General features: G+C 45.1%; 1 protein-coding gene across 4 annotated transcripts in view; it reads right to left on the bottom strand.

Annotated features, from left to right (window-relative positions):
• The window catches only part of MEAF6 (MYST/Esa1 associated factor 6), a 61,157-nt gene extending 44,107 nt beyond the window's left edge, over positions 1-17,050 (bottom strand). Inside the window, exons 1-4 of one of the 4 annotated variants that reach the window (XR_012750218.1) lie at positions 16,842-17,050; positions 7,662-7,777; positions 5,750-5,837; positions 5,336-5,381 (exon numbers count right to left, since the gene is read on the bottom strand). Coding sequence is in view for 2 of the 4 variants with exons in the window: in XM_075334077.1 (XP_075190192.1) it covers positions 5,336-5,381; positions 5,750-5,837; positions 7,662-7,777; positions 16,842-16,931 (340 nt within the window). In the remaining 2 variants the exon portion in view is untranslated. The remainder of the gene's footprint in view (positions 1-5,335; positions 5,382-5,749; positions 5,838-7,661; positions 7,778-16,841) is intronic. The other 3 variants (XR_012750219.1, XM_075334077.1, XM_075334078.1) reach the window with 3 other exon arrangements.
• Between the last annotated feature and the right edge of the window lie 514 nt (positions 17,051-17,564).

The raw sequence follows: 17,564 nt of genomic DNA on the forward strand, positions 1-17,564 counted from the left end.
TCCTGTCTATCAGCACGCCAGCGTTCACCTGCGTTTGCGTGCGTTATAGTCAGGATCCAGCAATTTGCAGTATTTGGACGGAGCTCAAAAACGCTACAAGTAGCGTTTTTGAAACATGTTAAAAAACTGCAAGTCGCTGGATCCTCACTATAACGCAGGCAAACGCAGGTGAACGGATGTTAACGCGAGTCCATTGCAAATGCATTGAAATGAAAACGCATTTGCACTGGATCCGCTTGTCCGCTAAAATAACGTTAAGGACGGATGTTAAAAAGACGTAGTGTGAAACCAGCCTAACTAACACTCTCACTGCTTCTCCTCACGGCTGGAGATAGCTCTCCAAATCCTGGTCCTCCTCACCACATCCCTATTGTCACTTCAAACCCTCATCCACAACCTAACACAGATTTCCGTACCCTCTCAAACCTCATACCCATTCACCCAGCCCCCGCTCCCCCAGTCCCACTAACAGGAGCTCTATGGAACGCTCGCTCTGTCTGCAACAAACTATCCTACATTCATGATCTTCTCATCACTAATAAACTCTCCTTCCTCGCCATCACTGAAACATGGCTCACCCCCTCTGACACAGCCTCTCCTGCTGTACTGTCTTATGGCGGTCTCCAACTCTCACACCCCCCCGCCCCAGTAACAAGCATGGTGGAGGAGTTTGTTTGCTCCTGTCCGACCAATGCTCCTTTGCACCAATTCCACTACCACCCTCTGTTACTCTCCCATCTTTTGAGGTGCACTCCGTACGCATCTACGCCCCCTCCAACCTTCAACTGGCTGTCATTTATCACCCTCCAGGGCCAGCCACTACCTTTTTTGATCATTTCACCACCTGGCTACTACACTTCCTTACCACCGACATCCCCACTATCATTATGGGTGATTTCAATATCCCCATTGACACTTCCCACTCATCTGTCTCCAAACTTCTAACACTCGCTTCCTCCTTCGGCCTCACCCAATGGTCTTCTGCAGCTACTCACAAAGATGACCAAACGCTGGACCTCATCTTCACTCGCCTCGGTTCCCTATCTAACCTCTCTAACTCGCCTCTCCATCTGTCTGCCCACAACCTACTCACATTCTCTTCCCTCTCTTCTCCAAGTACGCTACCCCCCCTCCACAAACTTTCACACCCTCACAGAAATATCAAACACATTGATTTACACGCACTCTGTCCCTTCTCCCTCTCAGACATTGCATTTTTACACGATGCAGATGCTGCTGCAACTTTATACAACACTACAATCTCTGCAGCTCTTGAGTCAGCGGCCCCCCCTCACACACACACCAAAACCCTCACAATCAACAGGTAACCCTGGCACACAAGGCAGACTAAAGAACTAAGACGGGCTTCCAGAATTGCTGAGTGCAGATGGAAAAGGTCTCATTCCACTGAGCACTTCATTGCATATAAAGAGTCCCTGACCACTTTCAAGTCCACACTCACTGCTGCAAAACAAACTTACTTCTCATCCCTCATATCCTCTCTCTCTCACAACCCTAAACAGCTATTCAACACTTTCAATTCTCTCCTCCGTCCTCCAGCACCACCTCCCTCTCCTCTCAGCTGAAGACTTTGCCTCTTTCTTCAAGCAGAAGATTGGTCCAACAATCACTATAGCCACTTCTCACAACTACTCAGCCTTCCTCCAAATCCAGCTTCTCCGCCATGACAGAAAACAATCTTTCCACTCTACTCTCAAGATCACATCTAAACCTGTGCACTGGACCCGCTCCCATCTCACCTCATCCTCAACATCACCGCAGTCCTCATCTCAGCCCTAACCCATCTCTTCAACCTATCACTAACAACTGGTGTATTCCCTTCATGCTTTAAACATGCCTCTATTACACCCATCCTCAAAAAAGCCCTGTCTTGACCCATCCTCTGCGTCAAACTATCGCCCCATATCCCTTCTCCCCTATGCCTCAAAACTACTAGAACAGCATGGCCATCTTGAACTGTCCTCATACCTCTCATCCTGCTCCCTCTTTGACCAGCTACAATCTAGCTTCCGACCACATCATTCCACTGAAACTGCCCTAACTAAAGTTACTAATGACCTACTAACCGCCAAAGCCAAGTGACACTACTCTATCCTCCTCCTACTGGACCTGTCCTCTGCCTTCGACACAGTAGACCATTCCCTCCTACTACAGATTCTCTCCTCTCTGGGAATCACAGACTTGGCCCTATCTTGGATTTCTTCATACCTAACCGACCGAACTTTCAGCGTCTCCCATTCTCACACCACTTCCTCATCTCACCCCCTATCTGTCGGTGTCCCCCAAGGATCAGTTCTTGGACCCCTGCTGTTCTCAATCTACACCTTCGGCCTGGGACAGCTCATAGAGTCCCACGGCTTCCAGTATCATCTCTATGCCGATGACACAGAGACCTACCTCTCTGGACCTGACATTACCTCTCTACTAACCAAAATCCCACAATGTCTGTCTGCTATTTCATCCTTCTCTGCGCGATTCCCAAAACTTAACATGGACAAAACAGAGTTCATTGTCTTTCCCCCTCCTCATTTATCTCCTCCAACAAGCCTTTCCATCAAACTTGATGGTTGCTCACTCTCCCCAGTCTCACAAGCTCGTTGCCTTGGAGTAACCCTCGACTCTTCTCTATCCTTTAAGCCACACATCCAAGCCCTCTTCAACTCATGCCGATTACAACTCAAAAATATCTCCCGGATCCGTGCTTTACTTAACCAAGAATCAGCAAAAACATTAGTGCATGCCCTCATCATCTCCCGCCTCGACTACTGCAACCTCCTGCTCTCTGGCCTCCCTTCCAACACTCTTGCACCCCTCCAATCTATCTTAAACTCTGCGGCTCGCCTAATCCACCTCTCCCCTCGCTACTCCCCAGCCTCGCCACTCTGCCAATCCCTCCACAGGCTTCCCATCACCCGACTCCAGTTCAAAACATTAACAATGACATACAAAGCCATGTACAACCTGTCCCCCCCCCTAAATCTGTGACCTAGTCTCCCGGTACCTACCTACACGCAGCCTCAGATCCTCACAAGATCTCCTTCTCTGCTCCTCTCTTATCTCCTCTTCCCACAATCGCGTACAAGATTTCTCCCGTGCATCCCCCATACTCTGGAATGCTCTACCTCAGCACATCAGACTCTCACCTACCGTGGAAAGCTTCAAGAGGAACCTCAAGACCCACCTCTTCCAACAAGCCTACAACCAACAATAGCCCTCAGTCCAGTAGACCACTGCGCAACCAGCTCTGTCCTCACCTATTGTACCATCACCCATTCCCTGTAGACTGTGAGCCCTCGCGGGCAGTGTCCTCTCTCCTCCTATACCAGTCTGTTTTGTACTGTTAATGATTGTTGTACGTATACCCTCTTTCACTTGTAAAGCGCCATGGAATAAATGGCTCAATAATATAATATAATATATATATATATTATATGTACATGTACGTGTGTGTATATGTATATATCTCTGTCTGTGTGTCGTTGTCTGTGTGTCTCTTTCCTTGTCTGTGTTTCTATCTCTTTGTCTTTTTCTTTGTATCAGTCTGTCACTCTGTGTCTCTGTCTCGCTATCTCTGCTGTCTGTCTGTCTCTCTCTCTCTCTAACTCTGTGTCTGTCTGTCTGTCTCTTTGCCCGGTTTGTCTGTCTTTCTCTATCGGTCTCACCACCAACAACTTTATACCTCACACATAAGCTTCATATGCTAACAGTTTATTTTGTTCCTATAGCAACCACTGACAGTTGCTATTTATAGCCTGCAGCTCCCAGCTCCATTCAGTTTAATGGCTGCAGGATTTTTGTACAGTAACTGGAAAGCACGGGGTTACATTTTCCCGCCCAAACATAGTCTATGACATTCCCTGAGTCACATGGAGTGTCTGTGCAAAATTTCGTGATTGTACATGCGACGGTGCGGATACCTTTAGCGGACATACACACATATATACACTGAGCTTTATATGTACTTTTATTTATATACATATATACACACACACACATACATATATCTCTCTCTCTCTCTCTATCTATACATACATCTCTTTAGACGTTTCAAAGTCGCTCAGACCAGTCTGATGACAAAAGATAAATATGTCCTGAAATTTGCCATTTGGAAAGGCAAGCAGAAGAGAACTGAGAAAAATTTGCAGTTGTGAAGTATATGTGACTACAGAGCAATGATCTGGTGCTCCGATTTAGCATCATAGGCACTCTGTTAGTTGGGGTTACTAGATCAATGATCCGTGTTGAACCAGGTGGGTATGTATATAAACCACACAGAAAGATACAACAAAAGTCAGCACAAAAAGAGGCAGGACAAGATTAGGGGCGGTATAGGATTCTGGAAAAAAATAAAAATAGAATTTGGTGCTGTCTCCTTTCCGATTCACAATGTTAAAACGTGTGTGGCTACCTTACCAGAGTCATTCAAGGGATTAAAGCAATAGTTTATGGATAAAATAAAAATATAAACATTTTCACCCATGTGATCCTTAGGTACATAGATTTAATGAATGACATTTATCGACCTGTATTTAAACTTGTCAGCAGCTATTTTGCGCTCTCATCTGAGTGCAGTATAATGTAGTAAAAGATTCAGATTCCAAAGATGTATCACTTAGATTACTGGGAGCAGCAGTTGTGCCACAGTTTTTAGATGTACCAAAGCTCAGAAAGCTGCCTCCACTGCACCCCTGATTAGCAGCACTGTATACTGTATGATCAGTGCAAGGGGTGTGGTTGGACCAAAATGCACGGGGCTGCTTAATCCAGCACTGATAATCTAATGCTAATAAAACACTCACTATATTGAAATAACAGCACAGAGCCTAATAAGTAATCGGACCCTACATTATGCTGCCCTCAGATTACAAAGCAAAAGTCTGCTGACAGATTCCCTTTAACCTACGCATATGAATAATAATTATTTTTTTTTAACCACATCTAATGCAATTTTAGGGCGAAAGTGTGCACACAACTCAGCACACCCGCAATGAAAGTGCAGATTTCAAACAGGCAACACAGGTTGACTTATGAAGTGGTAAAAATAAAAAATTAGAATACCAAAAAAAAAAAAAAAACAAACTCCAAATAGATGGCATGAAATCTCTATAAATCCAGTCCGCTTTACTTGAACTGTAAGATACTACACTTTGTTTCCCCCCCCCCTCCCCCCGAGTGAAAATATGCATTAAAAACCTCACCATAGGAACTTAAACGTCCTCAGCACTAGATATGGCCAGCTGAACACAACATATAAAGTACAAAAGAAATTTTTAAGTCAAAAAGATTTCATAAAGTAGATCATGGATCAACTCACGTTTGTCAATCATTTGATCCTGTACTCCAGCCAATGCACTTACTGCCTAAAATGGAAAGACACAAGAGTTTACATTTACTCACTTTGAGTGAATTATAGGCCACAATGCTCATTTCCCTTAACTAATAGGCAATTTAATCCTAAATTGGTCAAGTTTTTCATAATTTAATAAACCAATTATTGCCCATTATACAAAAAAAAAGGTAGTATAGAAAGTAAGAAAGAACACGTCCAACACATTGGTGGCGAATAGGAGTTAATCCGATTTTGTTGCAGAAACGTCCGTCACTGTCCTATTGGTCTAAAATGACCCCATTCAGATAAACAGAACCGAAGTTCACTGAGATTTATGCAAAGAAGGAATTCGGCCCAAATATCCTAAAGATAACAGACGAGATTATATAGAATACTTACTGCCGCAGAAGTGACTGAAGATTTACTGAAGAGTCTTTCTGCTTCTTTGAATTTTCTATTTCTTCTATCATTTTTACTGTTAGAGTTCCTTAAAAGAAAATAAAAACAAAGTCTACAGTGTAATCATGTAACATTGGCCACACACACACACACACACACACACACACACACACACACAGGATTGTACCCTTGCTCTGATCAATTCTTTTATGATAGAACACTGAAAACTTCAGACTTTTCAATGCTCTCCCAATTACACATGCACCGTGGAGACTTTTATAGCTATTCCACAATTAAACCATCAGTAAGGTATGCTTACACATTTTTTTTTTTCCTTCAAGAGGAAAGATGATGAACTGTTAGAAGAGGTGAATGGACAATTCAGGAGTCTATGGCTCTGAAGATGCTCTGCACTTTCCAATACAGAAGTGAAAAGGGAAGCCGAAAAGATGCCCAGTGTCATGATCTAGGCCAGTATCTGCCGCTGTGGTTTCACCCAGCTCCAGCCTGGTCATGTCCAGGAGTTAACTCCTCCCTACCTCACTCCGGTTTCCGGGACACTATATCCTGGTGCTGCACCTCCTGTTCAGGGCCAGTGATGGTTTTTACTCTGCAGCGTATATTACTGGCTCTGGTGAGTTCCATGATCTGTCCTCCTTCCCTGCTGTTTCTGATCCGTACCCTCCTCCGTTCGTCCCAGTCCCTGACTACCCTCTACTGTGTATCCTTCACTGTCTGTCTTATCCCAGTCCTGACCTGTTTGTCCTCCTCCTTTGTTTGTACTTTGACTTCCCGGCATCTTACCTGTATCCACGAACCTGACCCCAACCTCAGTCTCTCCCTTTGGTTGTATTTGTGACTTCTCGGCCATCACCTGACCACGATTTGTCCATCTCTGTGCTATTGATGAGATCTCCTGCTGCTGACCCGGTCTTCTGACTACTCTATTGCCCTCTGGTGGTTTACCTGCTAACTGCACTGTGAAGTTACATGGCTTGTAACTTCAGCTTCTCATAGTGCAGCATGACACCCAGTCCCCTTTTGGCAATTTTGACAACATTCTTGTATCAACAGCCGCTAATTGTTTCTTTATTATTGAGTGGCGTTAAAAAAAATAAAATAATTAAGGTTTACTAAACACCAGAGAAAAGGAGAGTTTCCTGAAGTGACTTCAGCTTGAAAAAGTGACACATGAGAAAAACCTTGCATGAACATGCTTTTGTAAGGGATTATAATTAAGATAAATAAAAAATAACTCCTGGGAGTACCTTGTGCCCTTCAATGTACTGATTGCCATAAGGCTTAGAAGTGGATTTCTTCAATAATTAAACATTTTTGCCCCACCCTAAACAAGATTCCAGAGAATACGTTTAAAGGGGCTGTCCAGGCTTTGTGACTGTAGACTTGTGAATCCTCACAATGTTGTCAGGATTCTCCAATGCTGATACCAGGTGTGTGACTGCAAGTATACAATTTGTATACACGAGGTCTAGTGCCGACTAGACGTGTACATGCTTGCTCAATACAAGTGAATTGAACAAGGCTGGACAAGTCTAGTCGGAATGTGGCTGGACGTATACAGCAAAGCCACATGGATATGCAAAAACTACAATGGCAGTACATTTTGAGCAAAAGAAAAAAATAACATGACTTGGTATGAAGCTTTTTTCCACTCATAGAATCGCAGAAGAAAAACCTGAATAAAGTCATAAGCAGAAGGATGGTACAGTGTGGAGCCATGGAATGCTATATGTACCATACAAAGGATCAATGCTATATAGTGCCCAAATACAACCACATCCATGAGGTCATTAGGACATTTTTGTTACGTCCCCCCCCCCCCCCCTTTACCTGGGTATAAAAATATGGCCTAGGAGCAATACATGAAAAAGGCACAGGGGTAACAACTTACTTTTGGTTTGTTAAGTAACGGTCCCAACCTCTGATAATATTTCCATACATCTGTGTATCTTCCAGGTAACTTCCTTCAAATGCATAGATCTGGCGTTCTAGATTTGCCAACGTTTCCTATAAAAAAGAAAAAAAAAAACAAAAAAACAAAAACAGATTTAGTATTTTACAAGAAGGCTGTACTCTGTACTACAGTGAACCCTTATAGTTATGTGCGATTATAAATCAGCGGTCTTGGCAGCACATTATCCTTTGAACAGAATATGAGCTGCCAAGAACAATGGCATCCTACGTTCATGGGATCAGAGTTCTCTCCTCTCCCAGTCACTGTAGTAGGTATAAGCTTGTACATTCATACACTATCCGTAAGGCTGGGCCACACGGGGATTACTGCGATCCCCTCGCATGACACTCGGCTCACGCTGGCAGTACAGCAGACCCGAGTGTCATGCGAGTGTCCCTGCGACTGAGGTACGATTGTGCAAGCGGACCTCAGCTGCGAGGGGTGGGCCGCTGCTGCAGAGGGGAGGGATTTCTCTCCCTCTCTCCTCCGTTGCCGGCTATTGCCATTCTCACTGCACTCGCAGTACACTGGTGTAATGCGAGTAAAGTGCGATTTTTCTCTCGCCCCATACACTTGAATAGGTGAGAGAGAAAGGCTATGTGCGCACGTTGCATAGTGTCCATGCAGAAACACTGCGTAATGGATGCAGTATATCTGCAGAATAGATGTCGATTTCATGCGCTCTGGATGCTGCCTCTCCCATAGACAGAGTGGGAGCAGCATCCAAAGCGCACAAAATAAGTGGCATGTTGCTTTTTTTGAGCGCCGCGACTTGGATCAAAATTTCAGCATCCAAATCGCTGCGCTCTCAAATGTAACGTTAGCATGGATTATGCACAATCTTCATAGATTGTGCTGGGGACGCAGGCAGTTACGCTGCAGTGCAATACGCAGCGGAACTGCACGCAAATAGGCAACGTTTGCACATAGCCAAACAATCATCGCATTACACCCGCAGCATGCTGCGATTGTTTTCTCAGTCCAATTAGGGCTGAGAAAATAATCGCTCATGTGCGCTGACACACAGGCTAGAATTGGTCCGAGTGGAACGAGATTTTTCATCACACTCCACTCGCACCGATTTTAATGCCGTGTGGCTTAGGCCTAACACCTGCTGTAAATACACAGCGTAGGTAAGGAATTACAGAGGACCACTCCGCTCTAATGTCGTGTGTTTTACTAAATACTTGCACTCCTCCATATTCTAAAGCATCTTTTCTCTTGACACTTCATTCAGTGTTATGCTGGTATTCCTCCTGGTAATGGAGAAACTAATAGCCAGCCGACAGATAGTGAGTGCCCTGATAGGACAATGTCAGATTTCAGAGGAACACATCTAACACCCAGATGTCAAATCCATTCATAATAGGAACATTTCAAGTATTTACTAAATTAGACACATGTCAGATGTGACGGGGCCTTCATAAAGGCAAATCTGTCCCATCAACATATAAACCACATACGCAATAGATCTCAGACTTTATGAATCTCGTGTACTTTCATTGATACAATGTCAAGACTGCAACGGATATGGTCATGTCTTCCTAGCATTGAGGAAAAGGAAGCCAAGAGCGCGCAGGGAGTGTGGTGGTAGAATGGAGCAGCAGTCCCATACAAGTCTATGGGTGCATGTGAAACTTTGGACTGCACTGATAACATCCGAGTGCAGTCTGAAATACGCAGAGACAGGCAATGGAGAAATTGTTCTCTTCTGCTAACCTCTGCTCCTATTCTCGCCTGCAAGAGCATCAGATCACAGTAGAATGACTCGGATCACGCTTGCAGCAGAGTGTCACTAGCATATTGCATCAAATGCTATACGCTACTGTGATCCCGGCTCTAAAATAAAATAAATAATATACATATCAAAAGGTATCTAAAAACTGTTGAACAATCCTTTAAAGAAACATTTTCATTTTGGGCATGGAGACTTTATATCTGGATTATACAGACATTCCAATATGGATTTTCAAACAAGGTATACCAGCCTCATCAGGTATCAGACCTGTTTTTTTTTTTTTTGCATCATCAATTCTTTTAAAAAAAAAAAAAAAAACCCTCTAAAAAGGATTAAATTAAGTTAACTGTAACCTCAATATGGTACTATTAAATTTCCACCTTATACAGTGACAGAAAAAGGTGCATGACTTTTGGAATGCCATGATGAAAGAAAAATGGGCATATCCATAAAGCGGGGTCAGCTACTATTTGACAATACTTAATTAACAGCTTCAAGGGTGTTACACACATTTTAAGAAAGAAAGGAACAAATAAAAAAAGTTAAAAATTAAAAAAAAGTATGCATTGCCCTAACCAGCAGCGCTCGTTGCCCCGTCCCCCTTTCTGATCACAAGTGAAGTGTATATCAGGAGACTGCAGGGGATTCAGAACAGAGCATGGGAGAATGGCACCAATCAGAGACAAGAGAATCCCTCTATATGTGCAGACTGGATCTAGCTGATCTTAGCACTAACCCTTCAGATGCTGGGGTCAATAGTGAGTGGCATGTGAAGAGTTTGACAAATAGAACTTGTCAGTATTGGTGATGAGCGAGCACTACCATGCTCAGTACTCAAATCAAGCAGGTCAGACACTTGGACAGGCTCGACTCAAGTAAAAAGAGTGTAATGGAACTTAATGGGAAAATAGTATGTTATCGGAAGATCTTCACGGAAAAATGCTTGAGTTCTCCACTTCCATTATACTTGGGGACTCAAGTGGAGCCCATCGAAGAGTTCAACGGCACCTTATGAGTACTCTAGCATGTTATTGCTCCCTCATCACTAGTTACGAGTACGGAGCACCTGAGAATATGCAGTGCTTTGCGAAAGTATTCGTCCCCTTTGAATTTATCAACCTTTTCCCACATTTCAGGCTTCAATGGTGAAGAATCAACAACAGGTGGGACACAATTGTGAAGCTGAATTAAATTTATTGCCGATTTTAAACTTTTGTAAAAAAATAAACTGACAATTAGGCAGTGCAGTATTATTCATCCCCTTTAAGTTAATACTTTATAGCGCCACCTTTTGCTGCGATTACAGCACAAGTCGCTTGGGGTATGTCTCTATCAGTTTTGCACATCGAGAGACTGAAATTCTTGCCCATTCTTCCTTTGAAAACAGCTCAAGCTGAGTGAGGTTGGATGGAGAGCGATTGTGAACAGCAGTTTTCAGCTCTTTCTATAGATTCTCGATTGGATTCAGGTCTGGACTGTGACTTGGCCATTCTAACACCTGGATACGTTCATTTGTGAACCATTCCATTGTAGATTTTGCTTTATGGTTGGGATCATTTGTCTTGTTGGAAGACAAATCTCCATCCCAGTCTCAGGTCTTTTAGAGACTCCAAGAGGTTTTCTTCAAGAATGTTCCTGTATTTGGCTCCATCCATCTTCCCATCAATTTTAACCAACTTCCCTGTCCCTGCTGAAGAAGAGCAGGCCCTAACCATGATGCTGCCACCACCATGTTTGACAGTGGGGATGGTGTGTTCAGGGTGATGAGCCGAGTTGCTTTTACGACAAACATTATTTGGCATTGTGCTTAAAAAGTTTGATTTTGGTTTCATCTGACCAGAGCACCTTCTTCCACACGTTTGGCGTGTCTCCCAGGTGGCTTGTGGCAAACTTTAAACAACACTTTTTATGGATATCTTTGAGAAATGGCTTTCTCCTTACCACTCTTCCAGGCCAGATTTGTGTAGTGTACGACTGTTTGTTGTCCTATGGACAGACTCTCCCACCTCAGCTGTAGGTCTCTGCAGTTCATCCAGAGTGATCATGGGCTTCTTGGCTGCATCTCTGATCAGTCTTCTCCTTGTTTGAGATGAAAGTTTGGATGGACAGCCGGGTCTTGGTAGATTTGCAGCGGTATGATACTCCTTCCATTTCAATATGATCGCTTGCACAGTGCTTCTTGGGATGTTTAAAGTTGTTGAGATCTTTTTTGTAACCAAATCCGGCTTTAAACTTCTCCACAACAGTATCACGGACCTGCCTGTTGTGTTCCTTGGTCTTCATGATGCCTTCTGTGCTTTAAACAGAACACTGAGACTATCACAGAGCAGGTGCATTTATACGGAGACTTGATTACACACAGGTGGCTTATATTTATCATCATCAGTCATTTAGGACAACATTGGATCATTCAGAGATCCTCAATGAACTTCTTGAGTGAGTTTGCTGCACTGAAAGTAAAGGGGATGAATAATATTGCACGCCCAATTTTCAGTTTATTCTTTTTTACAAAAGTTTAAAATAAGCAATAAATTTCGTTCAACTTCACAAATGTGTCCCACTTGTTGTTTCTTCACGATAACATTAAATTATCTTTATGTTTGAAGCCTGAAATGTGGGGAAAGGTTGAAAAATTCAAGGTTGAATACTTTCGCAAGGCACGGAACAAATAGTATAAATAGTACATAAATATACAGTGAAAAAAAATATTGATGCAACACTTATATTTTCTCTAATTGCTGAACTCAAAGATCTAAGACTTTTCCTATGTACACAAAAGGCCTTTTTTCTCTCAAATATTAATCACAAATTTGGCTAAGGCCAGTTTCACACGTCCGTGAAAAACAGACGTTCTTTACTGACGTGTTAACGCATATGTCCCTCCGTGTGCCGTGATTCACAGCACACGCGAGTTATCCATGTGCAATCCGTGATCTGTCATCTGTAATTGCACATGGCGATAAACTCAACTGTCCCTGCTCCTGCTGTCTGTGGTGCTGAACTCTTCGGCTCTGCTGTGTTTCCATCCCCGCTGCAGCTACTTCCGGGTCGTGGCGTCGTCTATAACTGAATATGCATCACAGTAATGTTGTCCATGAATGGAATGTTAATTTCTCTATCATAAGAGGTCTCCAAAAGTGTTTCAGAGAATTTGGCAGAACATCCAACTGGTATCACAACCACGTGTACCCAGTCCAGCTCAGGACCTCCACATCCAGCATCTTCACCTCCAAGATAGTCTGAGACCGGCCACCCGGACAGCGGCTGGAACACTTGGTGCATAATGTCTGCACTAACTGTCAGAATCAATCACGGGAAGCTCATCTGCTGCTCGTCATCCTCATCGCTCTCTACATGACTGCAGTTTGTCGTCAGAACTATATTGAGTGGGCAAATGTTTACATGTGGTGGTCTGACACGGAGAGGTGTTCTCTTTATGGATGAATCTTCCTTTTCACTGTACAGGGCAGATGGCACACTGGCAAATGGTGGTCACACCAGATACCGACTGTTTTCTAACCCCCTAATACTGTAAAGGTGAGTGCACACGATCAGGGTCTGCAGCATTGTAGACACAGAGTGCTTTCCCTGAGTCCGAAATGCTGTGTTTTTCAGTACAATTACAGTGGATAGATTTATAGGAATCCCATGCCCACTGTGCTGTTTTCCGCAGCGTAAACTGACCTGCAGTGCGGCTTTCCCCGCAGGGAGAACACAGTGAAAGTCTACAGCGGCTCGATGCCTGATCGTGGGCACTGTCTCCTGCTGAGAGCACTCGCATGTCTGCAGAAGGCGATCTGCTGTGTGCACCCACCCGTAAACTGCACATTTTAGAGTGGCCTTTTATTGTGACCAGCCAAAAGCACACCTGTGTAACAATGATGCTGTCTAGTTAGCATCTTGGTATGCCACACCTGTGCAATATTTACTGTGCAATCAGCATCTTGATATGCCCCACCTGTGCAATCAGCATCTTTATATGGCCCACCTGTGCAATAACGACTGTGCAATCAGCATCTTGATATGCCCCACCTGTGCAATCAGCATCTTGATATGCCCCACCTGTGCAATCAGCATCTTGATATGCCCCACCTGTGCAATAACGACTGTGCAATCAGCATCTTGATATGCCCCACCTGTGCAATCAGCATCTTGGACATGCCACACCTGTGCAATAACGACTGTGGAATCAGCATCTTGGACATGCCACACCTGTGCAATAACTGTGCACTCAGCATCTTGGACATGCCACACCTGTGCAATAACTGTGCAATCAGCATCTTGACACCTGTGAGGTGGATGGAACAGTGAATGGAGTGCTATGTGTCCACGGTAGAATGTACCTGCGGATTTTTCTGCATCAAAATCCGCAGCATTCTCCCGGAATCCGCACCTTAGCATAGGTGCGGATTTGACGCGGATTTTGATGCGGATTTTGTCCATTGTACTCTATTGTGTTTCTGAATAAAGCTTAGTCTGTTTTGAAGGGAAAAAAAGGCTCTTTATGTCATTTCCTGTCCCAACCCTCCTTTCTTCTCCATTATCAATTTTGTAATAAAGGGGCAGAAATGTTTAAAGGGAACCTGTCGCCAATTTTTTTGTAAAAAGCTGCGGCCAACACCACTGTGCTTATATACAGCATTTTAACAGGCTGTATATAATAACCCAGTGGTGGTGGCCGCAGCTTACAGCCAAAAAATGTGGTGCCATGTTCCCTTTTACTGGTATTTTAAAAAAAAAAAAAAAAAAAAAAAGTGCTCCGCTGTATTTTCACTGTCCAGCCCGATGCAAGCAAGCAACTGAGGGCTGTGCTTCTCAGCGGGATAAGGCTGAAGCATTCTCTGCCCCTCCCGCTGAGAAAAACAGTCCTCAGCTGCCCCTGAAAATGGCGGCTCCGTTGTGAAGCGCCATTCACAGGTGCTGTACCGAGGCTCATCCAGCTGCCCTGATGCATTGACTGGCTGGGTAATACGGGGTTAATGCCAGTTTTCTGCAAACTGGCACTAAGCCCAAGGTTCATAATGTCATGCCTGTGTAGACACGGCCATTATGAACCTCCGTTTGGTAATAAATAAAAGAAAACACTTTTTTAAAAAATTTTATTTGAAAGAAAAACACACACACATCCCTGATTGCCATCTTTATTACTCCCTGAATCCCCCGACGATAATCCATGACAACTCCGAGCCGGGCTCCGATGTGCACCCGGCTGACCCGGGCACTGACGTCAGCCGGTGACAGCAGCCGTCAGTGTATTATTAAATGCTGCACAGCTCTTTTCCGGCTGCTGGTACCGGCTGACGTCCGTGCCCGGGTCACATGAGTGCACATCGGAGCCCGGCACATCAGCTGGTCGGTGTGCAGTCAGCTGACCCGCCCGCGCTCGCGAATTAAGTCAGCTGACCAGGGCTCTGACGTCAGACGTTCCCAGCTGCCGGAAGAGAGCTGTGCAGCATTTAATACACTGACGGCTGCTGTCACCGGCTGACGTCAGTGCCCGGGTCAGCCGGGTGCACATCGGAGTTGTCATGGATTATCGTCGGGGGATTCAGGGAGTAATAAAGATGGCAATCAGGGATGTATGTGTTTTTCTTTCAAATAAAATTTTTTAAAAAAGTGTTTTCTTTTATTTATTACTAAACGGAGGTTCATAATGGCCGTGTCTACACAGGCATGACATTATGAACCTCGGGCTTAGTGCCAGTTTGCAGAAAACTGGCATTAACCCCGTATTACCCAGCCAGCCAATGCATCAGGGCAGCTGGATGAGCCTCGGTACAGCACCTGAGAATGGCGCTTCACAACGGAGCCGCCATTTTCAGGGGCAGCTGAGGACTGTGTTTCTCAGCGGGAGGGGCAGAGAATGCTTCAGCCTTATCCCGCTGAGAAGCACAGCCCTCAGTTGCTTGCTTGCTTGCATCGGGCTGGACAGTGAAAATACAGCGGAGCACATTTTTTTTTTTTTAAAAAGAATTGTGAAAAAAAACCTGGGATCCTGTTTTGCCAGCTAAAAGCAAGCAGCCTGTAACTAGCTGCTTTTAGCTGGCAATCCAGAGTCCGGACACAACACGACTACACTGCCACTACTCTACACTACAAAATGGTGAAACTTCCTCTTCCTGAACTATCCCTACATCACTTCCTGCGGATTTGTTTGCGAGATCCGCACCAAATCCGCAGGAAAAAGAGCCTGTGGGAACAGACCTGCGGATTTCTTGCGGATTTTACATCTTGCATTGACTTGCATGGGAAAAATCCGCAACAAAATCCGCAATAATAATTGACACGCTGCAGATTTTTCCGGATCAAAATCCGCCGCGGAAAAAAACGCAGCATGGGCACAGCATTTCCAAAATGCCATAGAAATGGCTTGGAAGTGCCGCTGCTGCAGATTTTCGGCAAATCCGCGGCAAAATCCGCAGCGTGGGCACATGGTCCTTTTAGGCTAATAGAACTCATGTTTTTGGTTCGGTTTTGCTTCCCAAAGCTTTAAAGTGGTTACCAGAGACTATTTTGTCTCTTCACTACGGGCCGGACGTCCTAGCTGCTGTCTCCGCTGCTGGTCTTCTGGCTCAGGGCAGACATGGATGGCTCCAGCGGCTTCCACTGACATCACTCCGCCAGAGCAGCAGGTGACTGACAGCCAGCTCCCCCTACTGACCTGTGGGGTCCGGCTGTCAGTCAGTGAGACGTTAGCCCTCACCCCATGACAGAGCTGCGGAGTCACCAGCAGCAGAGCACAGGTGGGTCACACTCACCAGGGATACAATACCTACCTACACTTTGGTCCTTAGGACCATAGCACAATAAAGGAGTCCAGACAATCCCTTTAATAGAGTCCCATGTACCCCACAATGGCACACATTTACCCCAAAATAAAGTAAAATACAAGCCCTATAGGATTGTCACCAAAGTCATGCCTCACAAAATGCAGAGAAAAAAAAAACTATTACTACATTTATTTTTCTTAGTGGCTATGCACATCCCCTCTAAGGCTTAAACACGGCCGGTGGTGAAGGGTTAACTAGCAGGCGCAATAACGCCTCTGTCCCGAGCCGTCACCGCCGCCAGCCCCTCCGCTTTCCCGCCACTCCCGGCGTCCTGTACCGGCGCCCTGCACAGCACACACCGCTCATCGGCCCGGGGGGCGGATACGTCACTACGTAGCATCTGCCGAATGGTCGTATCGAATAACGCGCACAAGTGCCATTCCCGCACACCACTACGTCACGCAATGCACGTTACAGAGTAATTAAACGGTTGAGTTACGCCATTTACGTAAGCAGCGTATGGTGAAACTGCGGGTGGTGTGAGGAATGAGGGGGACACATAACGAGCGGCTCGGTGCTGTACGGAGCAGTGGAGGGATCGGACATTACCGCTAGCTCTTGCTTCCTCTTCACCAGCTCGGCTAGCTCCCGGCGCGTATCTGGGATCTGTGGCGCTGTGGCCTTGTTATGCATCGCCATGATGGAGTGCGCGGCACTGCGCGTAGGGAAGGAGGGACTAGGGGAGGCGGCGGCCACGAGCGGATATATAAGCCTGGCCCACCTTGTATGCAGCAGTCAGCGCGCCCGTGTGTGAGCAGCACCAGCGCATCAGGCGTTATCACGGTACTGCTGCCCGCTCCACCTAACCAATCAGATCACGCTTACCATGGCTCAGCTGTAGTGTACAGAAAGAAAGCGGGCTTCTGATTGGCTGCTCTCCATTCTCCCGAGGACAGCATTTGCCGGGCGTTTCTGTTCCCATTTTCTTGCAGTAGTATAGGGGAATGTTGGGCGGTGTACACACCGACGGGTTTACAGACGTTTAAATCGCAACTCATTTTTTAAACCAGCTAAAGAATAGGTCGGTCGTATCCCTCAGCTTCTGACCAGGCACAGGTATTTTTTCTGTATAGAGAACTAATATATTTTCGTGTCCAAATATTCAAATAATTTTTCATCTTTTTTTTTCTGTGATATATGGCAACCTCAAAGACAATTCATTCGAGGGCGGTGGTGGAGGCGCTGCAGTCACTCACCCTGCTTCTATCACCATCCCCTAATGACAATTTATTAGAGGACGGTGATAGAAGCTGTGGAGGCGCTGCAGTCACT

This window comes from Anomaloglossus baeobatrachus, chromosome 2, assembly GCF_048569485.1.
Source record: "Anomaloglossus baeobatrachus isolate aAnoBae1 chromosome 2, aAnoBae1.hap1, whole genome shotgun sequence".
Classification (NCBI taxonomy): Eukaryota; Metazoa; Chordata; class Amphibia; order Anura; family Aromobatidae; genus Anomaloglossus; species Anomaloglossus baeobatrachus.